Below are 18,980 nucleotides of genomic sequence, written 5' to 3'. Positions count from 1 at the left end.
AACTATCTCCTCAGTTCTTGTCTAATACCCACTGCACTGGCTTATTTATTGAACTCTGGAGCTGTCAGAAATCACAACTTGTTCTGCAGTCTAACAGTCTACAGCAGGGGTGGCCAACTCCCAAGACACTGCCATCTACCTCATAGAGTTAAAAACTGGCATTGTTTTACCCCCTTTTTTTGAGTTCAGGTCAAAGTTGTTTTTTGGGGGGGTGCAGGCCAACACTGTTGAACTTTTTTTAGGGGAGCCAAAGTTGTTGAGGTTGTTTGTGGGGAGCCAGTGATTTACCACATACATCAAGTGATCTACCTGTTGGACGTGCCTGGTCTTCGGTATATACAGTGGTACCTCGGCTTACAACTTAATCCGTTCCAGAAGTCCATTCTTAAATCAAAACCGTTCTTAAACCGAGATGTGCTTTCCCTAATGAGGCCTCCCACCGTTCTTAGACCAAGTTAAAAGTTCACAAACCGGCACAGTACTTCCGGTTTTGTGGAGTTCGTAAACCGAATAATTCTTAAACCAGACTGTTCTTAAACCGAGGTACCACTGTACTGTGAATTCAATGGTTTTCTTCTTTTAAGCAGTGTTAGAAATTAGCCTGGTGTGTTTTGCTACTGGCATAGGTCCAATTGTGCGTTTCTTCTTCTTGCATACAGGGACAAGTGAGTTGTTGTAAGAGCAAGCTACAGTCAAGCAGCGTAGTTAGATCATAGAATTGTAGCATTGGATCCGACCGTCAGGGGTCATCTAATCTGACCCTCTGGTGAATAGACATTTTGTTGAGGCGAATGTAACCTACTGTAGATTTAAGGTGCCATCTGGCACCCAGCTTATATGTCTGACTTTTAAACTCTGCTTTTAAGAGTATTGCTGGAAGCATGCGGGGAGTGAAGATGTGGGGGCAGGGGCATGGCCAGAAATTTCTATAGAAACCTCATTCCATTCAGCCTTTTAGAACATCTGAAATCTTGCAAGCTGAACAGCTACTGTAGCATGCTTGCTCGGTCAGTATGCTTTTTGTAATTTGCACTTAAAACCTTTTTCTGTGGCCTTCTTGCTGTGAAGGTGGTGTTTTGTCTGCAGCAGATGCCAGCAGTATGGTACAATGCATGTGTTGGCCTCTACTTGGTGATAATTTATTAGCCATAGTTCCCATACACATTTCCAGCAGCTACATGGATTGAAGAAGCAATTTCCGCACTGCTGAACTAGCAATTTCTCCTTTAATCACTGCTATGATGTCACAGGCTCTGCTGCTTGAAAAATGAGCTGACCATGTCATGGATTTTAAAAGCAACTTGAAACAGGAACAGTAGCTTACAAAAAAAAAATTTAACCCCGAGCCTGTCCAGAGTTCTCCCCAAAATACACCTTTTATATTGCTTGTTAAACATTGCACTAATTTTAGGCTTCACTTGAAACATTTCTAATCCTCCAGATTGTTCTGACAGAAAAATCCTGATTTGTATTCCAGCCCATTGTGAATTTCAAAGCATCCAGTTTAAATTATTGATTTAAGTCAAATTTTCCATTTTGCAATTCATATATTTTCTGAAGAAGCATTCTTGCTAACTAGTTGTTTGGACAGTGAAAACATTGCTCTTCAGCTAAGCAGTCATTTAATACTAGCTAGGAATATACTTGGAAAAATATGGAAATGCAGCAAAAATGCATTTTGCATATAGACTTAACTGCTTTTACAATTATCCCATTTCTCTTAGCAGTAGATTTCTGTTTGGCTCCCTCTGGACTGATGCCAACCAGCTATTTAAAGATTAAGGCCAGGATCCAAAGACTCATGAAAATTGTTCCAGGTTAGGATGTCTTGAAAGTAAGGGGGGATTTCTTGGGAGTCAGCTGTTCAAAATGGGGGCGGGGGACAAACCATAGGCTGTATAAACTCAATGTGTGAGCAAAAGCAAGTCTTTAGATCCTGGTCTTAATGCCTAGAATGTTCCAAAAGCAAGGAATGATCATGAGTGGTAAAGGACATAAATTTGTAAAAGTAATAAATGTTTGTAGCTTTCCATAAGATTAACACACATAATTTGTTGTCATCCTTAAAATGCTTAATTTACCATATTTTTCCTTGTATAACATGCCCCCGTGTATAAAAGGTAAAGGGCCCCTGACCATCAGGTCCAGTCGTGTCCGACTCTGGGGTTGCGGCGCTCATCTCGCTCTATAGGCCAAGGGAGCCGGCGTTTGTCCGCAGACAGCTTCCGGGTCATGTGGCCAGCATGACAAAGCTGCTTCTGGCGAATCAGAGCAGCGCACGGAAACGCCGTTTACCTTCCCACCGGAGCGGTCCCTATTTATCTACTTGCACTTTGATGTGCTTTCGAACTGCTAGGTTGGCAGGAGCAGGGACCGAACAACGGGAGCTCACCCCGTTGCAGGGATTCGAACCGCCGACCTTCTGATCAGCAAGCCCTAGGCTCTGTAGTTTAACCCACAGTGCCACCTGGGTCCCCCGTGTAAGACACCTCTTATTTTGGGGGACTCAAAATTAAGAAAATTGGGAGATTGCCCCCATGTATAAGACTACCCCCCTTTTTAACATTAATTTTTTAGTCTTATACACGGAAAAGTACGGTAATTTCGGATATTATCTCCAATATTAAATTAAAGGCTGTTTTTATGTGACTCTTGGAGTGTTGTGAATTTAGTTATAAGATATTAGGTTGGGGTTCCGCTGGTGTAATGGGACTTTCATCTCTTCACCCTGCAAGCTCCCCCAAATCTGCTCCAGGGGGTACCTCAACCCCCTGGAGCTGATTGTGAAATTCCTTGCATGCATGGAAGCCTGCACAGTGGACCCTTGGGTTACGTTACCTTTGGGTAGCGTAACCTTCAGGTTGCAAACGTGGCCGCATGCGCAGAAGTGCTCTGAGCACCGCACACATGCTCAGAAGCGGCGCCTCTTCTTATGAAATTTTTGGGGTGCGCATGGACCCCCGGAATGAATTAAATTTGTATCCGGTGAGTCACTGTAGTGCCAGCAGAGCTGCAGTGCTGGATATGGCCCATTGAAAGTTAGGCTTCGTTAAATGTTTGTATTTGTGTTTCACTTTAAACCAGTGATACTTAATTTTTAAAAACTGCTCCCAAACCTGCGTTCTCTTCCTTCAGCTCCTTCCTCTAAACCAGGCATCCCCAGACTTCGGCCCTCCAGATGTTTTGGACTACAATTCCCATCATCCCTGACCACTGGTCCTCTTAGCTAGGGATCATGGGAGTTGTAGGCCAAAACATCTGGAGGGCCACAGTTTGGGGATGCCTGCTCTAAACCCACATTTTTCTTGATGCCTTTGTCTTGGTTATTCAAATAAATTGTTGAGTACACAGAATGAGGTCTGCTTGTGCAATGGAACACCCTCTCCCCCTATATCTGCTGTAGAGGGTTGGGGGAATCAAAAGAGCAAGTTTAGGGGGCATCCTCAGAGGGAGGCATGTTTCTTTGAATTATACTATTTAGCACAACTTTGAATTATACTATTAATTTCCAACTAACACAATCAACCAGGAACTGGGATGGCTTCTGTAAATCTGGTTCTGTCCCTGGAAAATAGGGATACTCAGAGGGTCTGAACGTATTTGCATCTTTGTGCTTTCCTTATTATCTGTACTACAGTGTAAATACCTTGTGCTCAAGGACCTATTTTGTGCTTATAAAGTTTTGTAAAGCACTTTATTCACTGTGTTAATAAAACAGCACTGCATGGTGTCTCACATTGGGGTTGCAGATGAGAAGGCATGTTGATGTCTTACAGCAAAAGACAGCATCTATAATGTGTTGATTCTTAAATTGCAGACTTAATCTTGCTGGTAAGAATTGCTGTGTCTGGCAGAAGAAAGGGGAATAACAAACCAATTTCTGAATTATTTCAGTATCTAGGCACAAAGATGGAGACCCCAATGCTGAATTTACGGAATATATTTGACCAACTGATACGCCAAGCAGAAATCTTAAATGAAGGCAATGAATTACGTAAGTTGACATCTTTGTAGATGTTGTGCAAGTGAGGATGCAGAAATCTATAACCTATTCATAGGTTTTTTCCTGCCCTGTTATTCAAGGAGTCTCTTGGATGACTTGGTTGGAGTGAGATTTTTAAAATTTCTTAGAGCAGCCTGTTAATATGTTAAATTACACTGGAAGCTAGATGATTGGGATAATGCCTTGCTTCTGTAGAAAACTGATGTGCATACCAGCTAGTGGGTTTTGTAGAATTTGGTTTCTAGGCAACTAGGCAGAACATGTGGTTAAAACATTACAGTTCAAGTAGTTACCTTATTTTATCTGTTGCCTTAGGGATGTGATGTTACATTGCCATGTACTATTGCAGGTCTCAAAGAGCCCGAGGGAAGTCTAGTGCTGTGTCACAGAGCAACGGCATCCGTAAATAATGGTGGTGGAGGGGGATTGGTTGGAGGCAGGTTTGTCCAATCTTCTATAGAAGATTGTAGCTTTGCAGGATGGAACATTTATATTCCCTTTAGGGCAGTGTTAAGCAGCTAAAGGAAATTGGCTTTTTCCTTTTAAATCAATATTTGTATAATTATCTAGTTGAATAGAGTTTCTGGCCCAGACATTTATAATACCAATCTACATCTACTGAAGCATATTACAGCAGTTATATTTAAATTTTGCTTTTGAACGTCTTTCTGGTGTGCTAATCTGTGACCATAAAATAATCTGTTCTCAAGTTAATTATAGCTGCAGTTCTATCCTTGGGTATGACAACCGTCAGCAAGTTCATATATTTATTTAAGTTGCCTTAGCCATATGTGTATCTTCTAAGACATTATGTCTTCGGTTGTTCTTAACACGTTATCTGACTGAGTAGCCCAATATAAATATTTTTATCTTGATAAAGGGGAAAACTGGCTTGATTTGTGATTCTAGCTCTCTTGTGACACCACATTTTGTATGTTTACTCAAAAGGAAGTCTCACTGTGTGTAAGTTGGGAGATCCTGTGCCTACAATCTCTCTGTTCCGAATAATACCAGCACCCCTGTATTGTAAAATAGAAATTATGAGACTTCTGTTGCAGGGATATTTGAGGAAATGCAAGAAAATAGTCCTTTATAAATGAATTCCAATGTGTGTGTCCTTCACAGAGTTTATCCAGCTAGCCAAGAACTTTGAAGAGTTCAGAAGAAAGTGGCAGAAAATGGATCATGAGGTGGCCAGGTACAAAGATCTGCTGATGAAAACAGAAACTGAACGTAGTGCCTTGGATGTGAAGCTGAAACATGCCCGAAATCAAGTGGATGTGGAGATTAAGCGAAGACAGCGAGCTGAAGCCGACTGTGAAAAACTGGTGCATATAACATTTCCTCATTTAGTTTTAATATAGGGCGACAGGCTTAGAGTGCAATCCTATCCAAGTCTACTTAGAATTAAGTCCTATTGAATTCAGCGGGGCTTCCCCCCAGGTGAGCAAGGTTAGGATTGTAACCATGGAACAAAGCATAAAAGGCTTGACTCGGGGTCATCTAGTCCAGCATCCTGTTTTCAATAGTGACTAACTGATTACCTCTGAAAAAAACTATCAGTACATAAAGAAGACAGCAGCCCTCCCTCCCTGTGAAAAGTGAGGTTACAGAGATCCAGGCAGAGGGCCTTTTTGGTTGTGGCATCCGCCCTGTGAAACGCCCTCCCGTCAGATGTCAAGGAAATAAACAACTATCTGACTTTTAGAAGACAACTGAAAGCAGCCCTGTTTAGAAGAGTTTTTAATGACTGATATTTTAATGTATTTTTAATATTTTGTTGGAAGCCGCCCAGAGTGGTTGGGAATAATTTATTATTAAAAAGATTCTTTATTCCATCCCTTGGCAGATCAGAATTGTTCATTCTTGGTCTCTTGCAGAAGTCCCTTCCCCTGCTTGCAAAAAGAAGTTCAATATTGTGGAAACTTGTTATTTGCAAATAGAATTGGGCAAATTGCTTTATGGTTCAAAGAAATCTATTTGGAGTACCTTATCTTTTTACATTGGGTAGCAATTTGATCTAGCTAAATCTTTGTGCTGCTGCTTTAAACTAAGCTTATTTGAGAGACAGGTGCAGATCTCTTTATAGATATTAATATGTTGGTAGTGTAGCAGCCTTCTTCAGGAGGCTTTGTGTATTATGGACTGTCATGTAAATGCAAAGCAAGACTATTTTTGATGTTCCTAACTTGCAGGAGCGACAGATCCAGCTGATCAAAGAGCTGCTTATGTGTGATTCATCGGGGAGTATTCAGCTGAGTGAAGAACAGAAATCAGCACTGGCCTTCCTAAACAGGACTCATACTTCTATTGGAGGGAATAAAAGGTCAGCTGCTGAGATATTACCTTGCTGTAGGGTGCCCCTTTGGTGGGCTGGGTTGTAAAGAAGATAGATGTGACAACCTGATTTTATTTCGCTGGGGCTAGGAACATGTTTTCCAGACCCCAGGAAACCTTGCATAGGGCCAGAAAATGTACAGAACAATCCAAACCCTCAGCCCCTCATGCTAGAGGAAACTTGGATGGAGTTGGAAGTGTTTCTCTGCAAGCCCTATCAGTCTCTGTTGCTGGGGAGCTTCACTGTAAGCAGGAAAGTCGCGCCAGCATAGAGCAACTCAATGTGTGCCCACCCAAACATTGAGTGGAGGCCACCATCCCTTCCAACAGCAAGCAGAGGAAATCCCAGTAGTGGCAGCGCTGGCACAGGAATTGTTTGATCCTGCGTGGACCCTGCTGCCGTCACATGGCAGTAGTGGCCCTTGTCCAAACCTCATTGTGCCAGCCTGGGAGTAGGCACAGTAAAGAGCCATTCCTTTTGCCGTGGCCTTTGTGGGGACTGGGACTGGGAGTGTGGCTCTGGCTGCCAGCTGGGAGTTAGGATTTGGCCTTAGATTTGTTCCCACAGAAGAAAATAATTTTAAGACCTCCCTTGTTTAGTCCTAACACAATTTGTTCAATGCACTCACAAATTATGTTAGGAGGACTAAACAGATGTTATCTTAAAATGATTCTCTTCTGTCTAAACAAGTCTAAAGCCAAATCCTAACTTAATTGCATCTAAAACGTCTGTATAGAAGTATCTGAAAAGGTAAGAATCACACCTGTTGCTTCATTCACCTTTGTCTCGGCCCCCACTGGCATGTGGCCCTCAGTAAGTTGCCCACAAAGGAATGCGGCCCTTCGACTTAAAGTGTTTCCCCATCCTTGGCTTAGAAACTACAGTACGTACTTTTCAGAATACCAGGACTCTGCAAATTGTTCCAGGAAACACTGTTTCTTGGCAGAGAATATTTTTTTTGTGTGTGTGTGCATGTACTATTGTTTCAGGTTGTAGCTCCTACTTGTTAAAAGGTTTTTTCTGTGATGTAGCAAAGCTAAGTTGAATGTCAATAATTCTGTCTCTACATAAGTAATTAACCTAAAGGTAGGGATACCAGTTCAGCAATACTTCTTTCAGCAACTGACCTAGTTCTAAACAGCAGTCATATTTCTTGTCTGCCAAAGGTTTTTTATCCGAATCCAGTAGATATTGAAAGGGCTCTTATTTCTTTTTGGTACTATTAAGCATATATTTCTGCTCTGTGCATCAGTAAATGAAATTTAATACTTCAGAGCTGCAAGGAATTGCAGAGGAAGACACTGATTTATAACAGTACTTGAACCAATATTTATATATTAAAGTTGTATGATTTTGCTGAGAATGTTGAGATGCAGCCAATTAGGCCCTCATATCTAAACAGAAAATGACTATTTAGGAAAAGGTAGAAGACATCAGACATACTTAGCTTAATTATAGAGTGATAAAATAATGTAATTTGAGCATCCCTCATTATGCAGACTCAAATGATAATCCAGGAGATTAGAAAAAAATCCTGAATGTTGATACTACTAATATTAAGCTTCCCTACTTGTCTGTGTTTACAAACTTATGCACTGTGTGCATTCTTTGATAGACACCACTGTTATTCTTCTTCTGCAACAGATAAAGACACATTTCTGACCAGAGCAAATGATGCCTTGAAGATACAGGTTTTTCATACTCTGGTTTCACCTCAGATCGTATAAATCTTTCGCCTTGAAGATACAGGTTTTTAAATAACTTGTTCTTCTGGTCAAAGGTTGGAGTGATAGGGGTCATAAACAAAGCGGAATGGTGGAGAGAGAAAGGCATAAGCATGGAAAAACGGGCAAGGGAATGAGTAATACCAATAATTGGCAGCCATGTAGTACATCAATAAAACCATTCCAAAGTTCTGGTTTAATTTCTGAACTTTCAGTAGAGATCCACAAGTTGCTAAGAGAATTCATCTCTGATTTATAAGGGTGGGTGAATTCGAATTATATTTCCTTTTCCTTTTTTAACTTTAAGATAGGATTCTCAGAATTGAAAATTATGCACCAGATGCATCAGTCATGTATGAGCATGGGTTGCATAGCTCTGCATACTAAAATAATCCAAATTCTTCAAATAGAAAGGATTATACCAGGCATAGGCAACCTTGGCTCTCCAGATGTTTTGGGACTACAACTCCCATGATCCTTAGCTAACAGGGCCAGTGGTCAGGGATCATGGGAGTTGTAGTTCCAAAACATCTGGAGAGCCAAGGTTGCCTATGCCTGAATTACACCAATAACCACATTCCTCTTTCTATTGCAATCTCCTTCCAAGAGCCTGGTTTTTTTTTTTAATTCTTTCGTAAAGATTAAGGGACTGGAGGAGAAGAAAGGATATGACAATTAGAGTCCCCTGTGCTGTTAAGCACTTCTGAGCCCCACTGATTGTACAGGAGAGTATTAAGAGACAAGCTTAACTTTCTCCATTGAAACCAATGAGATTTAGATGTGCTTAACTCTAGCTGTTTATATTCTTTGCTGCTTATAAAAATAAAAATGTGCAACTCTTAGTATACTAATTTCTGATATGCCAGATATTATACCCTATGTTTGTATTATATAGGGATGCAGGTGGCGTTGTGGTCTAAACCACTGAGCCTCTTGTGCTTGCTGATCAGAAGATCGGCGGTTCAAAACTACGTGACGGGGTGAGCTCTCGTTGCTCTGTCTCAGCTCCTGCCAACCTAGCAGTTCGAAAGCATGCCAGTGCAAGTAGATAAATAGGTACTGATGTGGCAGGAAGGTAAACGGCGTTTCTGTGCGCTTTGGCTTCCATCACGATGTCCTGTTGCACCAGAAGTGGTTTAGTCATGATGGCCACATGACTCGGAAAGCTGTCTGTGGACAGACACCAGCTCCCTCGACCTGAAAAGCAAGATGAGCGCCACAACCCCATAGTCACCTTTGACTGGACGTAACCATCCAGGGGGTCCTTTACCTGTGTTTGTGCAGCAAAGTTGCATATGTATTGATTACATATAATTAGGAGTCTGCCGAGCTAGACTTCTTTCAGAGTCTGCCTGCCTTCAAATGCTAAGTAACTGAGCTAGTAATCATAAGGCCTTGACAAGGGTGTTATCTGGAAGAATGTTACATGCATATGTGTGATTTTTACATTTTTTCTTCTTCTTGTATTTAGATTATCTACAATAGATGAATCTGGTTCAATTTTATCAGACATCAGTTTTGACAAGACCGATGAATCGCTGGTAATGTTACCATGATCTGCCTTTCCTTGTGCTCTCCTTGAATGATGTAGAAATAGGACCGTGTGTAAAGAGAAGTGTGCTGATCATGTGAACTGTCTTTGTCTGTTCTTCTGTATTAACCTTTTGCTCCTAGATTCCATTCAGTGCTATACCAAATAGTTTTGCAGTCTAGCAGGTCATAAGATTCATAGATTTAGTAACATAAATTGAGGATAAAATCAAACAAACAGCACATAGAAATTTGCTGCCTTCATAATGCCAATCAGATTCTCTTCTCGTATCTTCAGGAATGGGATTCCACAGTGGTAAAGACTGTCAAACTGAAGAAGAGAGAGAAAAGGGTATGTACTTTTCCCTTTACTGACTTGTAATGGTCTAATGCAAAGTGGGTTTGTGTGTGTTCGTGTTCACACAGGTTTCAATTCTCCATTGGTATCCATATGCATATTCACTACTTCACTTAGGTGTCTTGGTATCGAGTGGCAATAGTTACAAATGGTCAAACTGGCAAATATTTTCTAAACTCCTTGAGAACTTTTAAAGTGTACATCAATATACATATGCAATAATTTGTTCTTTCTTTGAACACACATGATGGATAGATTTCCTAGTCAAGTGTGTGCTTCCCTTATGTCAGCAATACAAACACCCTTTCCAGGCTGGCATAATCTAGAGAGCCACTTAAATTTCAAGATGTATTCCGTCTAAGCTGCTTGTTTCAAACCTGAAATTTTCTTTTGAAATGCTTGTACAAGGGTGAGATCAAGCAGGACAGATCTAAAGACGGTTTCATGACATCAAAGTAGAAGTTACAATTTCCATCTCATTTTGGCTTGCAGGATAGCACAGCTGAAACTTTCTGTTTCATGTATACTAATGGGGGTGGGGGTGGAATCCTAAAGCAGTTTGTGTCTTTTCTTCCTTCCCATTCAATTCTCTTCACTTTCATCTGGTTACTAGGTGAGATATGCATGAAGTGTATCTTCTCAGCATATCTCAAGCAGGAAAGGGCACTTCAGAAAGGTTTACTTAAAATTCTACGCAGATCATTTCAAGAATATCACATCTCTTGTAAATACAAATATGTGGCATCATTTAGTGTCTTGAGTACTCCAATAGAATTCATTTTCTGCTTTCTCAAAAATTCTGTAGTGTTTTGGCCCAAACATGGTATTGTATTTTTTTCTTTACAGCGCTCATCCAGACAGTTCATTGAAGGCCCACCAGGTCCTTTAAAGAAAACTCGTTCCATTGGTTCTACCGTGGACCAGGTATGCAACTTTATACAACTGTATACAACTTTTCTTTTGACAGAAGTGCCTGTGGATTTGGAATAGGTGGAGTGGTCCTTAGTATTATACATTACTTTAGGACGTAACATGTACCACTCAGAGTGCAATGTAAATGATATGACTGCTTCTCCATACCCAAAATAAAAGGTGGAGAAATGCTGTTGACCCTGATCAGGTGGCAAATCTCCAACTCTGTGCTATAGTACTAATTCATTGCACAGTGGGAATGATCAGCACAATTGGCATCTCAACATCTATACAGAGTGTATCAAATATTGTGTAGGTCAACATCTACTTTTTATGAACTCACGGTTCAAGTCTTAATATAGAGTCCTATCTGATATTGCAGCTATTTGGCTATTTACATTGTCATTTATTGTATTGTATTCTGTTTTCCCTGCAGAAAAGCTCTGAGTGGCTTATGTGGTGCTCTGAATAGTTTCCCAGACAATAGTCCACACTCGCTTAACATCAGAATAGTGCAGCATTGTGTACTTCCAGATAGATCATTCAGTGGATGTACCTTTCAATGGCACATTTTGTGAATGACTTATGTATTCTGTTCTTGGAAAATCCTGTAAATGATAAAAGATCAGATGCAAGAAGGTTGCTTGTCAAGATGCTAGTCATATGTAGGAGCCATCCATGCACTACCATGCCTGGGCATATTTTCCTTTTATCTGGTTGGAGCAGGATATAGCAGTAATATAAAGTGCCCAGCTACAACCTAGCGGCCATCTCCTCAATTTCACTGTGGATACCTTTATTTTGAAGCCAAGATTTCTGTATGCCGAGTAGGTGCTCAAGGCCGCACCATTAACATGGATAACAGGTTTCATATGCTTGGGCAGAGATTCTTGTATATGACCCTTAGGTGCATCATGCACCTGTTAATCTCTTGGCTGTCTCATTTCAGGGAAATGAATCAATAGTTGCAAAAACGACTCTCACAGTGCCTAATGATGGCGGCCCAATTGAAGCAGTCGCCACTATTGAAACTGTACCTTGCTATAATCCAAACCGTAGAAAGGCAGGTAAGTGCCTGCTTTCAGATTATTACTTGCATTTCAAATTTAATACTGTGACTTCCCTGTAACCACAGCCGTTAATCCATTTTGCAACCAGAAGGTTGCTGATACAAGTGAGAGTCATTTTCTGTGACTAAGCACTGCAGAGGATACTGTTGACTGCTGAAGTTCAACAGGAAATGGCAGCACATATTTGAATTATGTTTCAAATCTGTTATGAATAAACTAAGAGCATACTTTCCTCTGTCACCCTTATACTGCATAGTTTTATTCCATTTCGTATTTCATAATATAGAGGAGGGGGAAACACTGCTGAAACATTTTATCTGTTCTGCTTAAATCCATCCCACACATCTGTTTCTATTTCTACTGTAAGAAGGATTAAGGAGGTACACTGAAAGCTGACCGCCAAATATCCTTCCCTCTCAAGCCTGAGCTTCTGTGATGGGGAAAGGATCTAAATGTAACCCTTGTGTGTGTTTAAAGTGAAATCGTCATTATTTTAATACGAAAAATAGGAAAGATGAGACAAGATTGGATATCTTGAAACTTCTTTCTAGTTGCATTAGCTTGCAACTAGAGTAGTGGTAGCTTTTGTGAGAAATGGTATATTTACCCACTTCTAAATTGGGGGTCCCAATGCTCTCCCTGAAACCTATTTCAAAGGCAGAATTTGTAAAATGACTGTGACTTGTCTCCTCCCAAGCCATTCTACAACCTTGGAACAGTGATTCAAGCCTGGGAAGCAGGAAGCAGGAAAACAAATCTGAAACAGATGGATCTAGCACTCCTGGGAGCACTGGGATGAGGCTACATGAATTTGTATCAAAAACGGTGAGCAAGCAGGCAATTATCAGCCTGTGTGAATTCCTCTTTTATTATTTTGAGCAGGTTTATTAGTACTGGGCAGGGTACCAGTTTGTGGACCCTTTTCAAAATGTTGACTTTGTCTTTTTCAAAGCCCAATATATTTTGAACCCAGAATACTTGACAAAACACCTCTTTAGGTGTAAACCTCTCCCCTTCTCCCTGGGGTTCCTGGGAACCTGAGTACCATCTTTTGAGGTAAGCAGGGCATCTACGTTGGTACCCTTTAGCACAATGCAAACATATTTAATCAATTGTTGCTGTAATCTTTTAAGATACCAAACATACAGTAAAATCATGGTTTAGCTTACTGAGCCCAGCCCAGGGATGCATGCTTAGGGAGACATTAGCAAATTCTGTTTTACATCTCGTAAGCAGAGTAGAGAAACTGTTTTAAATATGGCTTGCCCACGAAGCCCGCAAGTGCAATGAGACTATTGTGTTGTGCAAAGCAGCCCCCTTGCTGCGGCATCATAACTGGCAGTGTACCCACTTATCTGCCCAGAGTGGCTCATATGTCAAGCTCACTGAGTCAGAAGTTGAATTCAAAGCCTTCTTGCTCATGAAGGCATTTGACTGACAGACTCATTTTGCTGCTGTGGTTTGCACTTGCTGTTTTTAACTGTAATTATATTAGGTTTTTCTAGATTGACTTTTATGTCTGTTTTGGTGATTACGGTAGCAGTTTTGAGAGCCTCTCTAGCTGACTGGTGGGATTAAAATATTCAAATGAATAAACTACTGATTTGGATAAGGGTCCTTATCTGGACTAAATATATTTCAGTGCTTCAGATCAAGCTGTTCCTTACACGTGTAGTCTCTCTCCAGGTTATTAAACCCGAGTCGTGTGTTCCATGTGGCAAGCGGATAAAGTTTGGGAAAGTGTCCTTGAAGTGCAGAGACTGTCGGGTAGTGACACACCCAGAATGTCGAGATCGCTGCCCCTTGCCCTGCATCCCTACCTTGGCAGGAACCCCTGTCAGAATTGGAGAGGTATGCTTCCGTATGTGCAGTATCTTCAGTGGCCTACTACTGAAAAGTTTTCTGTTGGAGCTAAAGAACAAAATGGCTTTTTAAAAAATTTATATTTATTCATCACTTCTTACACAAAGAGTATCCCAAAGTGACTTGCAGCATAAAAGGCATTAAAGCTCTATATTAAAGCAAAATACTTAAACATGCTTCTCCAAGAACATTTTTAAACTTACAAATCTTGCTCAACCTATTGAAAGAATACACAATTCACCACCCACCCCATTAACAGTCAAAAGCCTGGCTAAACAGAAGTAACAGTCAAATCTCGGTTGTCGAACATAATCCATTCCGAAAGATTGTTTTACTTCCGAAACGTTTGACAACCGAAAATTGAAAGCGGAAGCCTCAGCATTTACTTCCAGGTTTTCGGTGTTCAGGAACCGAAACGTACGATAACAGAGGTGTTCGGGAACAGAGGTTTGACTGTATTTTAACTTGGCACCTAAAGGCAAAGATGATCCTCAAGGTCCCTTCCAACTCTACATTTCTGTGATGGTGCTGGGCTTACTTTCCTGAGAAGAGCATTCCACAAATGAGAAGTCACTGCTTAGAATGCTTGTTTTTTATGTTACCACCCTCTGCACTTCCCTTGGAGGGACACAGAGAAGGGCTCTGATGATGAATGCAGTGCCTGAGTAGATTGAGCTGGGGAGATGTGGACCTTGAAGTGTTGGGCTCCTCGACTGCATAAGGAATGAGATTTAAGTGAGTGAAACAGCTGTGAAAATACCTTTGGGGTCCATTGTGCTGAAAGCAGTTCTAAGAAGAACATTTGCTTTACAAGGGCTGTTTGAAATGATACATCTGCTTACTGAACTTTTCAGTACAGTTGTATCTTGGATCCCGAATGCCCTGGAACTCGGACGTTTTGGCTCCCGGACACCACAAATCCGGAAGTGATTGTTCCGGTTTGTGAATGTTCTTTTGGAACCCGAACGTCCGATGGGGCTTCCGGGGCTTCTGATTGTGGCTGCAGGAACTTCCTGCAACCAATCAGAAGCCACAATCTGGTTTTTGAACATTTTGGAAGTCGAACAGACTTCCGGAACGGATTCTATTCGACTTCCAAGGTATGACTGTAGTTGATATAGAATAGGCATGTTTTCTGGCCAGTGATTTAAAGAAAGTCTTAAGCTGTATGCTTCCTATTAGTATCTTTAGGATTATGTACAAACATAAGGTTTCCATGCTGCTTAGGGGTGCTTGTAAAGTGAAAAATGAGCATAACAAAATAACTGCTAACAATGTCTGCCACCTTTTTCCTAAGGGAACCAGGCGTTAACAGCTGCTCAGTTAGATCTTATCATTTTTATGCATGCCTAGGGTTTTTCAGATTGGGACGCGGGTGGCACTGTGGGTTAAACCACAGAGCCTAGGGCTTGCCGATCAGAAGGTCGGCGGTTCGAATCCCTGCAACGGAGTGAGCTCCCGTTGCTCGGTCCCAGCTCCTGCCAACCTAGCAGTTCGAAAGCACGTCAAAGTGCAAGTAGATAAATAGGTACCGCTACGGCGGGAAGGTAAACAGCGTTTCCGTGTGCTGCTCTTGTTAGCCAGAAGCTGCTTTGTCATGCTGGCTCCTTCGGCCAATAACGCGAGATGAGCGCTGCAACCCCAGAGTCGATCACGACTGGACCTAATGGTCAGGGGTCCCTTTACCTTTACTATGGTTTTTCAGAAAGGTCTTGGGGGTGTTATTTTTAGATTATGCAATTTTAGGTAATGTGGAAAAGAGAATGTGATGTCTCTGTGGTAGAATCTTTGTTATACCTGTACTAATTACAAGCACACATCCTTCACACCAGCCAGAAAATGTATGAAGTTTCTCCAAGCATTTCTAGTGTCTCCACCACTAATGAGTTCACGGGTTTATACTCATATCTCTTCATATTTGTACTATGATCTATAACAGAATTTGATAGCAGGATTTACTCTTGAGATTTTGATTGTGGCACTTGGTTTCAAAAATCAGTTTAAAGCGATTTTGCTCCCTATTTTCCTGGAGTGCAGTTATGAGCTGTTTTTCATCAAGGATTCTGTAGGTAGGTTATGGTCAAGTTGTCTGTTGGAAGACCTGAAACCTGTGCCTTTGTCCTCTTAAAGAATCTTCTGTGAGACTTCTAGCGAGTCGGGTATGGATGGAAAATCACTGTGTTCCCCTTTTTCAGGGGGCTCTAATGGATTTTGTATCTCTGACGCCTCCCATGATCCCCTCCATCATAGTTCACTGTGTGAATGAGATTGAGCAGCGAGGGCTGCATGAGGTAAGAACTTGACAAGTGTGCATCTTGTTTATGCTATTTGGAATGAAGAGAATTAATATGCTGACTACCTTTTGGAGCCCTATGAGAGTCTGCAGCCCTTGAAATAAAAAAAATGCTGTTATTAAGATCATACCCATAAGCACTAGGAGGTGGGGTCCACCAAAGCTAGAAACTTTGAACATAGGTTAACATACTGTTCTTTCAACAGACAGGCCTCTACCGAATTTCTGGTTGTGATCGTACAGTGAAAGATTTGAAGGAAAAGTTCCTTCGAGGGAAGACTGTGCCCCTCCTTAGCAAGGTGGAAGATATCCATGCTGTGTGTGGTCTCCTTAAAGACTTCCTCCGCAACCTGAAGGAGCCTCTCCTCACCTTCCGTCTCAACAGGGCTTTTATGGAGGCAGCAGGTAGGAATTATGGCTGTCCCAAGTGATATGGGCATTCCTTCAATGGGCAAGCTTACAAAACACTGGCTCCCTGTCTTTCATCATATGGAGTCATTCCCTATCACAAGGAAGATAACTATTTGATTCTCTGCTTGTTGCACCAGGGACAAACAGAAATATTTTTTATAGCTGATATTGATGGTTGGATAGTGGAACTCTTAGAACTGGTTTTTTGAGAGTGAGTAACAGGCACAAATGAATTATTTGCCCAAATGTAATGCCACTCTGGACTTATTTGATTGCAATATTTTCCCCAAACAGCAACTGCTGTGACCTGGTACTTTTCACTCCTAGCCTAGCTGACACAAACATCCTCCTACACACCAATTCCCATCTCTTGTTTCACTTGCCTTCTGTTTTTTGATAACCTCCTACTTGTCTGACTGAAAATCCAGTAGGAAAACCTCCTACTTGTCTGACTGAAAATCTATTTTAAATAACAGGCCCTTAAGACTATAACAATAAGGACATAATTACATTATTAGAAGCCTCTTTTCTTACCAACGGTGTTATGTCACCCAAACGGATGATACCCATTTTTCAAATAAGCGCTTCCCTCTCATTTTAGTGTGCTAATTCTTCTCCATTTGTTTTCTTCTCCATTTTATTGTGTGTAATGAAAAACCTTAATACAATACTAATAGGAAAGCAATAGACTATGTTGCAGGGAGCACTTTTATATCTGCTCTGTTGCAAGTTACCTTTTTAAAAAAATTCCCCAACAGAAACCCCAGTATTGCAGCAAGTCTTCAAATATAAGTTGATGGGTTCATTTGGCTCCTAGCACAGTTCAGCGCATATAAACTAGGCTGGACCTATGCATGCTACCCTCGTTGGGATAGTGTCATAGAGTAGTTTGATTCCCCTAATAATTTTCCCATGCATCATGTTGAGCACCAGGCGACAAAGAGCAGATAGGTTTTTCTGTCTCATTTGTCTTTGTTCTGTAGATGTTAAGGTAGTCGGGAAAATTCCAATTGAGTTGCCTATTTCAATAAATCTTCCCTTTCCCAATATTGAGATGGGACATTCTACTGACTTGATAGCCTAAAACCTTAAGTGATGGTAACTCCTGTTGCTCTGTATTTAATAACACATGAGACACAACACAACTTGTGTCCTGTCTCTTAATGAAACCCTACTGATATGTTGAAAGCTGTCATGGAAATGCTATTTGTTTTGTTTTGTTTTGTTTTGTTTAAAGAAATAGTTGATGAAGACAATAGTGTGGCAGCCATGTATCAAACAGTTGGGGAGCTCCCGCAGGCTAACCGAGACACTCTGGCTTTCCTTATGATACACCTCCAGAGGTGAGTCCAGTTGGGATATAGATTCTGGAAGAGTTAGTGTAGAAAAAATGGTATAATTCTGTTGGCGTGGGGGAATGAGTTAATAAATGAATCCAATGGGCTTATGAACCAAGAAGAATGGCAGTTTCGCTTTACACAAATGCTCTGTCTCTTTGTCTAGAGTGGCTCAAAGTCCAGATACAAAAATGGATGTCTCCAACTTGTCCAAGGTCTTTGGACCTACAATTGTTGGTCATGCTGTGCCAGATCCTGAACCCATGACACTACTCCAGGATACAAAAAGGCAACCCAAGGTAGGTCAGCAGTGGCAGAATGTGAACATTTAGCAGCCAAAATATATCAATTGCCTTGCTGGTATTTGTCTATGCTATTCTGAAACAGAGGTGAGTCACATGCCAGTGTGCTTCTGTAGGTGGTAGAGCGGCTGATCTGCTTGCCTGTGGAATATTGGAGTCAGTTCATGATGGTGGAACAGGAAAACATTGAACCAGCACATATCATTGAAAACTCAAATGCCTACTCCACACCCTGCACTCCAGATGTTAAAGGTAATCATGCCCTATTTATATGGCTACCTATTGGGAATTAAAAGGAAATTAAAAGAAAAGTGGTCCTTTCAGCCAACAACCTAGCCTTTTCATTTCTTAGTGCCAGATATTGGTTTTAATAATCATTCAGGCTGTTGCACTAATGTTACCTTTTGCCCATTTAACTCCTGCCGGACAAACAGCGGCTCCCTTGGCCTGAAAAGCGAGATAGGCGCCATACCCCATAGTCACCTTTGACTGGACTTAACTATCCAGGGGTCCTTTACCTTACCTTTTTTACCTTACCGTAAGGGAAATGCATAGCAGCATCATATTGTGCTTTTCCCTGTCTGTTGGCAGCCAGTGCTGAGGAGCAAGTCCCAACACTATCACATTATGCATTTCTGTTGCAGTGCATTGTAGGGGTGGCCAACATGGTGCTTTCCAGATGTTGTTTGGCTACAACTCTCATCCCTGACAGTTGGCCATACGGATGTGAGTTGGAGGCCAATATATGAAAGGCTGGCCGTGCATTAAACAGGGCAGGGTTTGACATGGGGTTGCTATTTTCAGAGACAACACTCTTCTTTTACTTTCTGGGACTGTGT

At 41.3% G+C, this 18,980-nt stretch overlaps 1 protein-coding gene across 2 annotated transcripts in view; it reads left to right on the top strand.

Annotated features, from left to right (window-relative positions):
- The window catches only part of RACGAP1 (Rac GTPase activating protein 1), a 30,846-nt gene that overhangs the window by 8,835 nt on the left and 3,031 nt on the right, over nt 1-18,980 (top strand). For both annotated transcript variants that reach the window (XM_035103781.3, XM_088661338.1), the window contains exons 2-15: nt 3,895-3,994; nt 5,129-5,331; nt 6,199-6,329; nt 9,537-9,606; nt 9,894-9,947; nt 10,800-10,877; nt 11,815-11,932; nt 12,633-12,760; nt 13,622-13,786; nt 15,994-16,089; nt 16,298-16,496; nt 17,740-17,845; nt 18,006-18,138; nt 18,258-18,393. In XM_035103781.3, coding sequence (XP_034959672.2) covers nt 3,910-3,994; nt 5,129-5,331; nt 6,199-6,329; nt 9,537-9,606; nt 9,894-9,947; nt 10,800-10,877; nt 11,815-11,932; nt 12,633-12,760; nt 13,622-13,786; nt 15,994-16,089; nt 16,298-16,496; nt 17,740-17,845; nt 18,006-18,138; nt 18,258-18,393 — 1,702 coding nt within the window. In that variant the 5' untranslated portion in view covers nt 3,895-3,909. The remainder of the gene's footprint in view (nt 1-3,894; nt 3,995-5,128; nt 5,332-6,198; nt 6,330-9,536; nt 9,607-9,893; nt 9,948-10,799; nt 10,878-11,814; nt 11,933-12,632; nt 12,761-13,621; nt 13,787-15,993; nt 16,090-16,297; nt 16,497-17,739; nt 17,846-18,005; nt 18,139-18,257; nt 18,394-18,980) is intronic.

The sequence above is a fragment of the Zootoca vivipara genome, chromosome 2 (assembly GCF_965207765.1).
Source record: "Zootoca vivipara chromosome 2, rZooViv2.hap1.1, whole genome shotgun sequence".
NCBI classification, from domain to species: Eukaryota; Metazoa; Chordata; class Lepidosauria; order Squamata; family Lacertidae; genus Zootoca; species Zootoca vivipara.
This window is presented reverse-complemented; position numbering and strand designations above follow the sequence as displayed.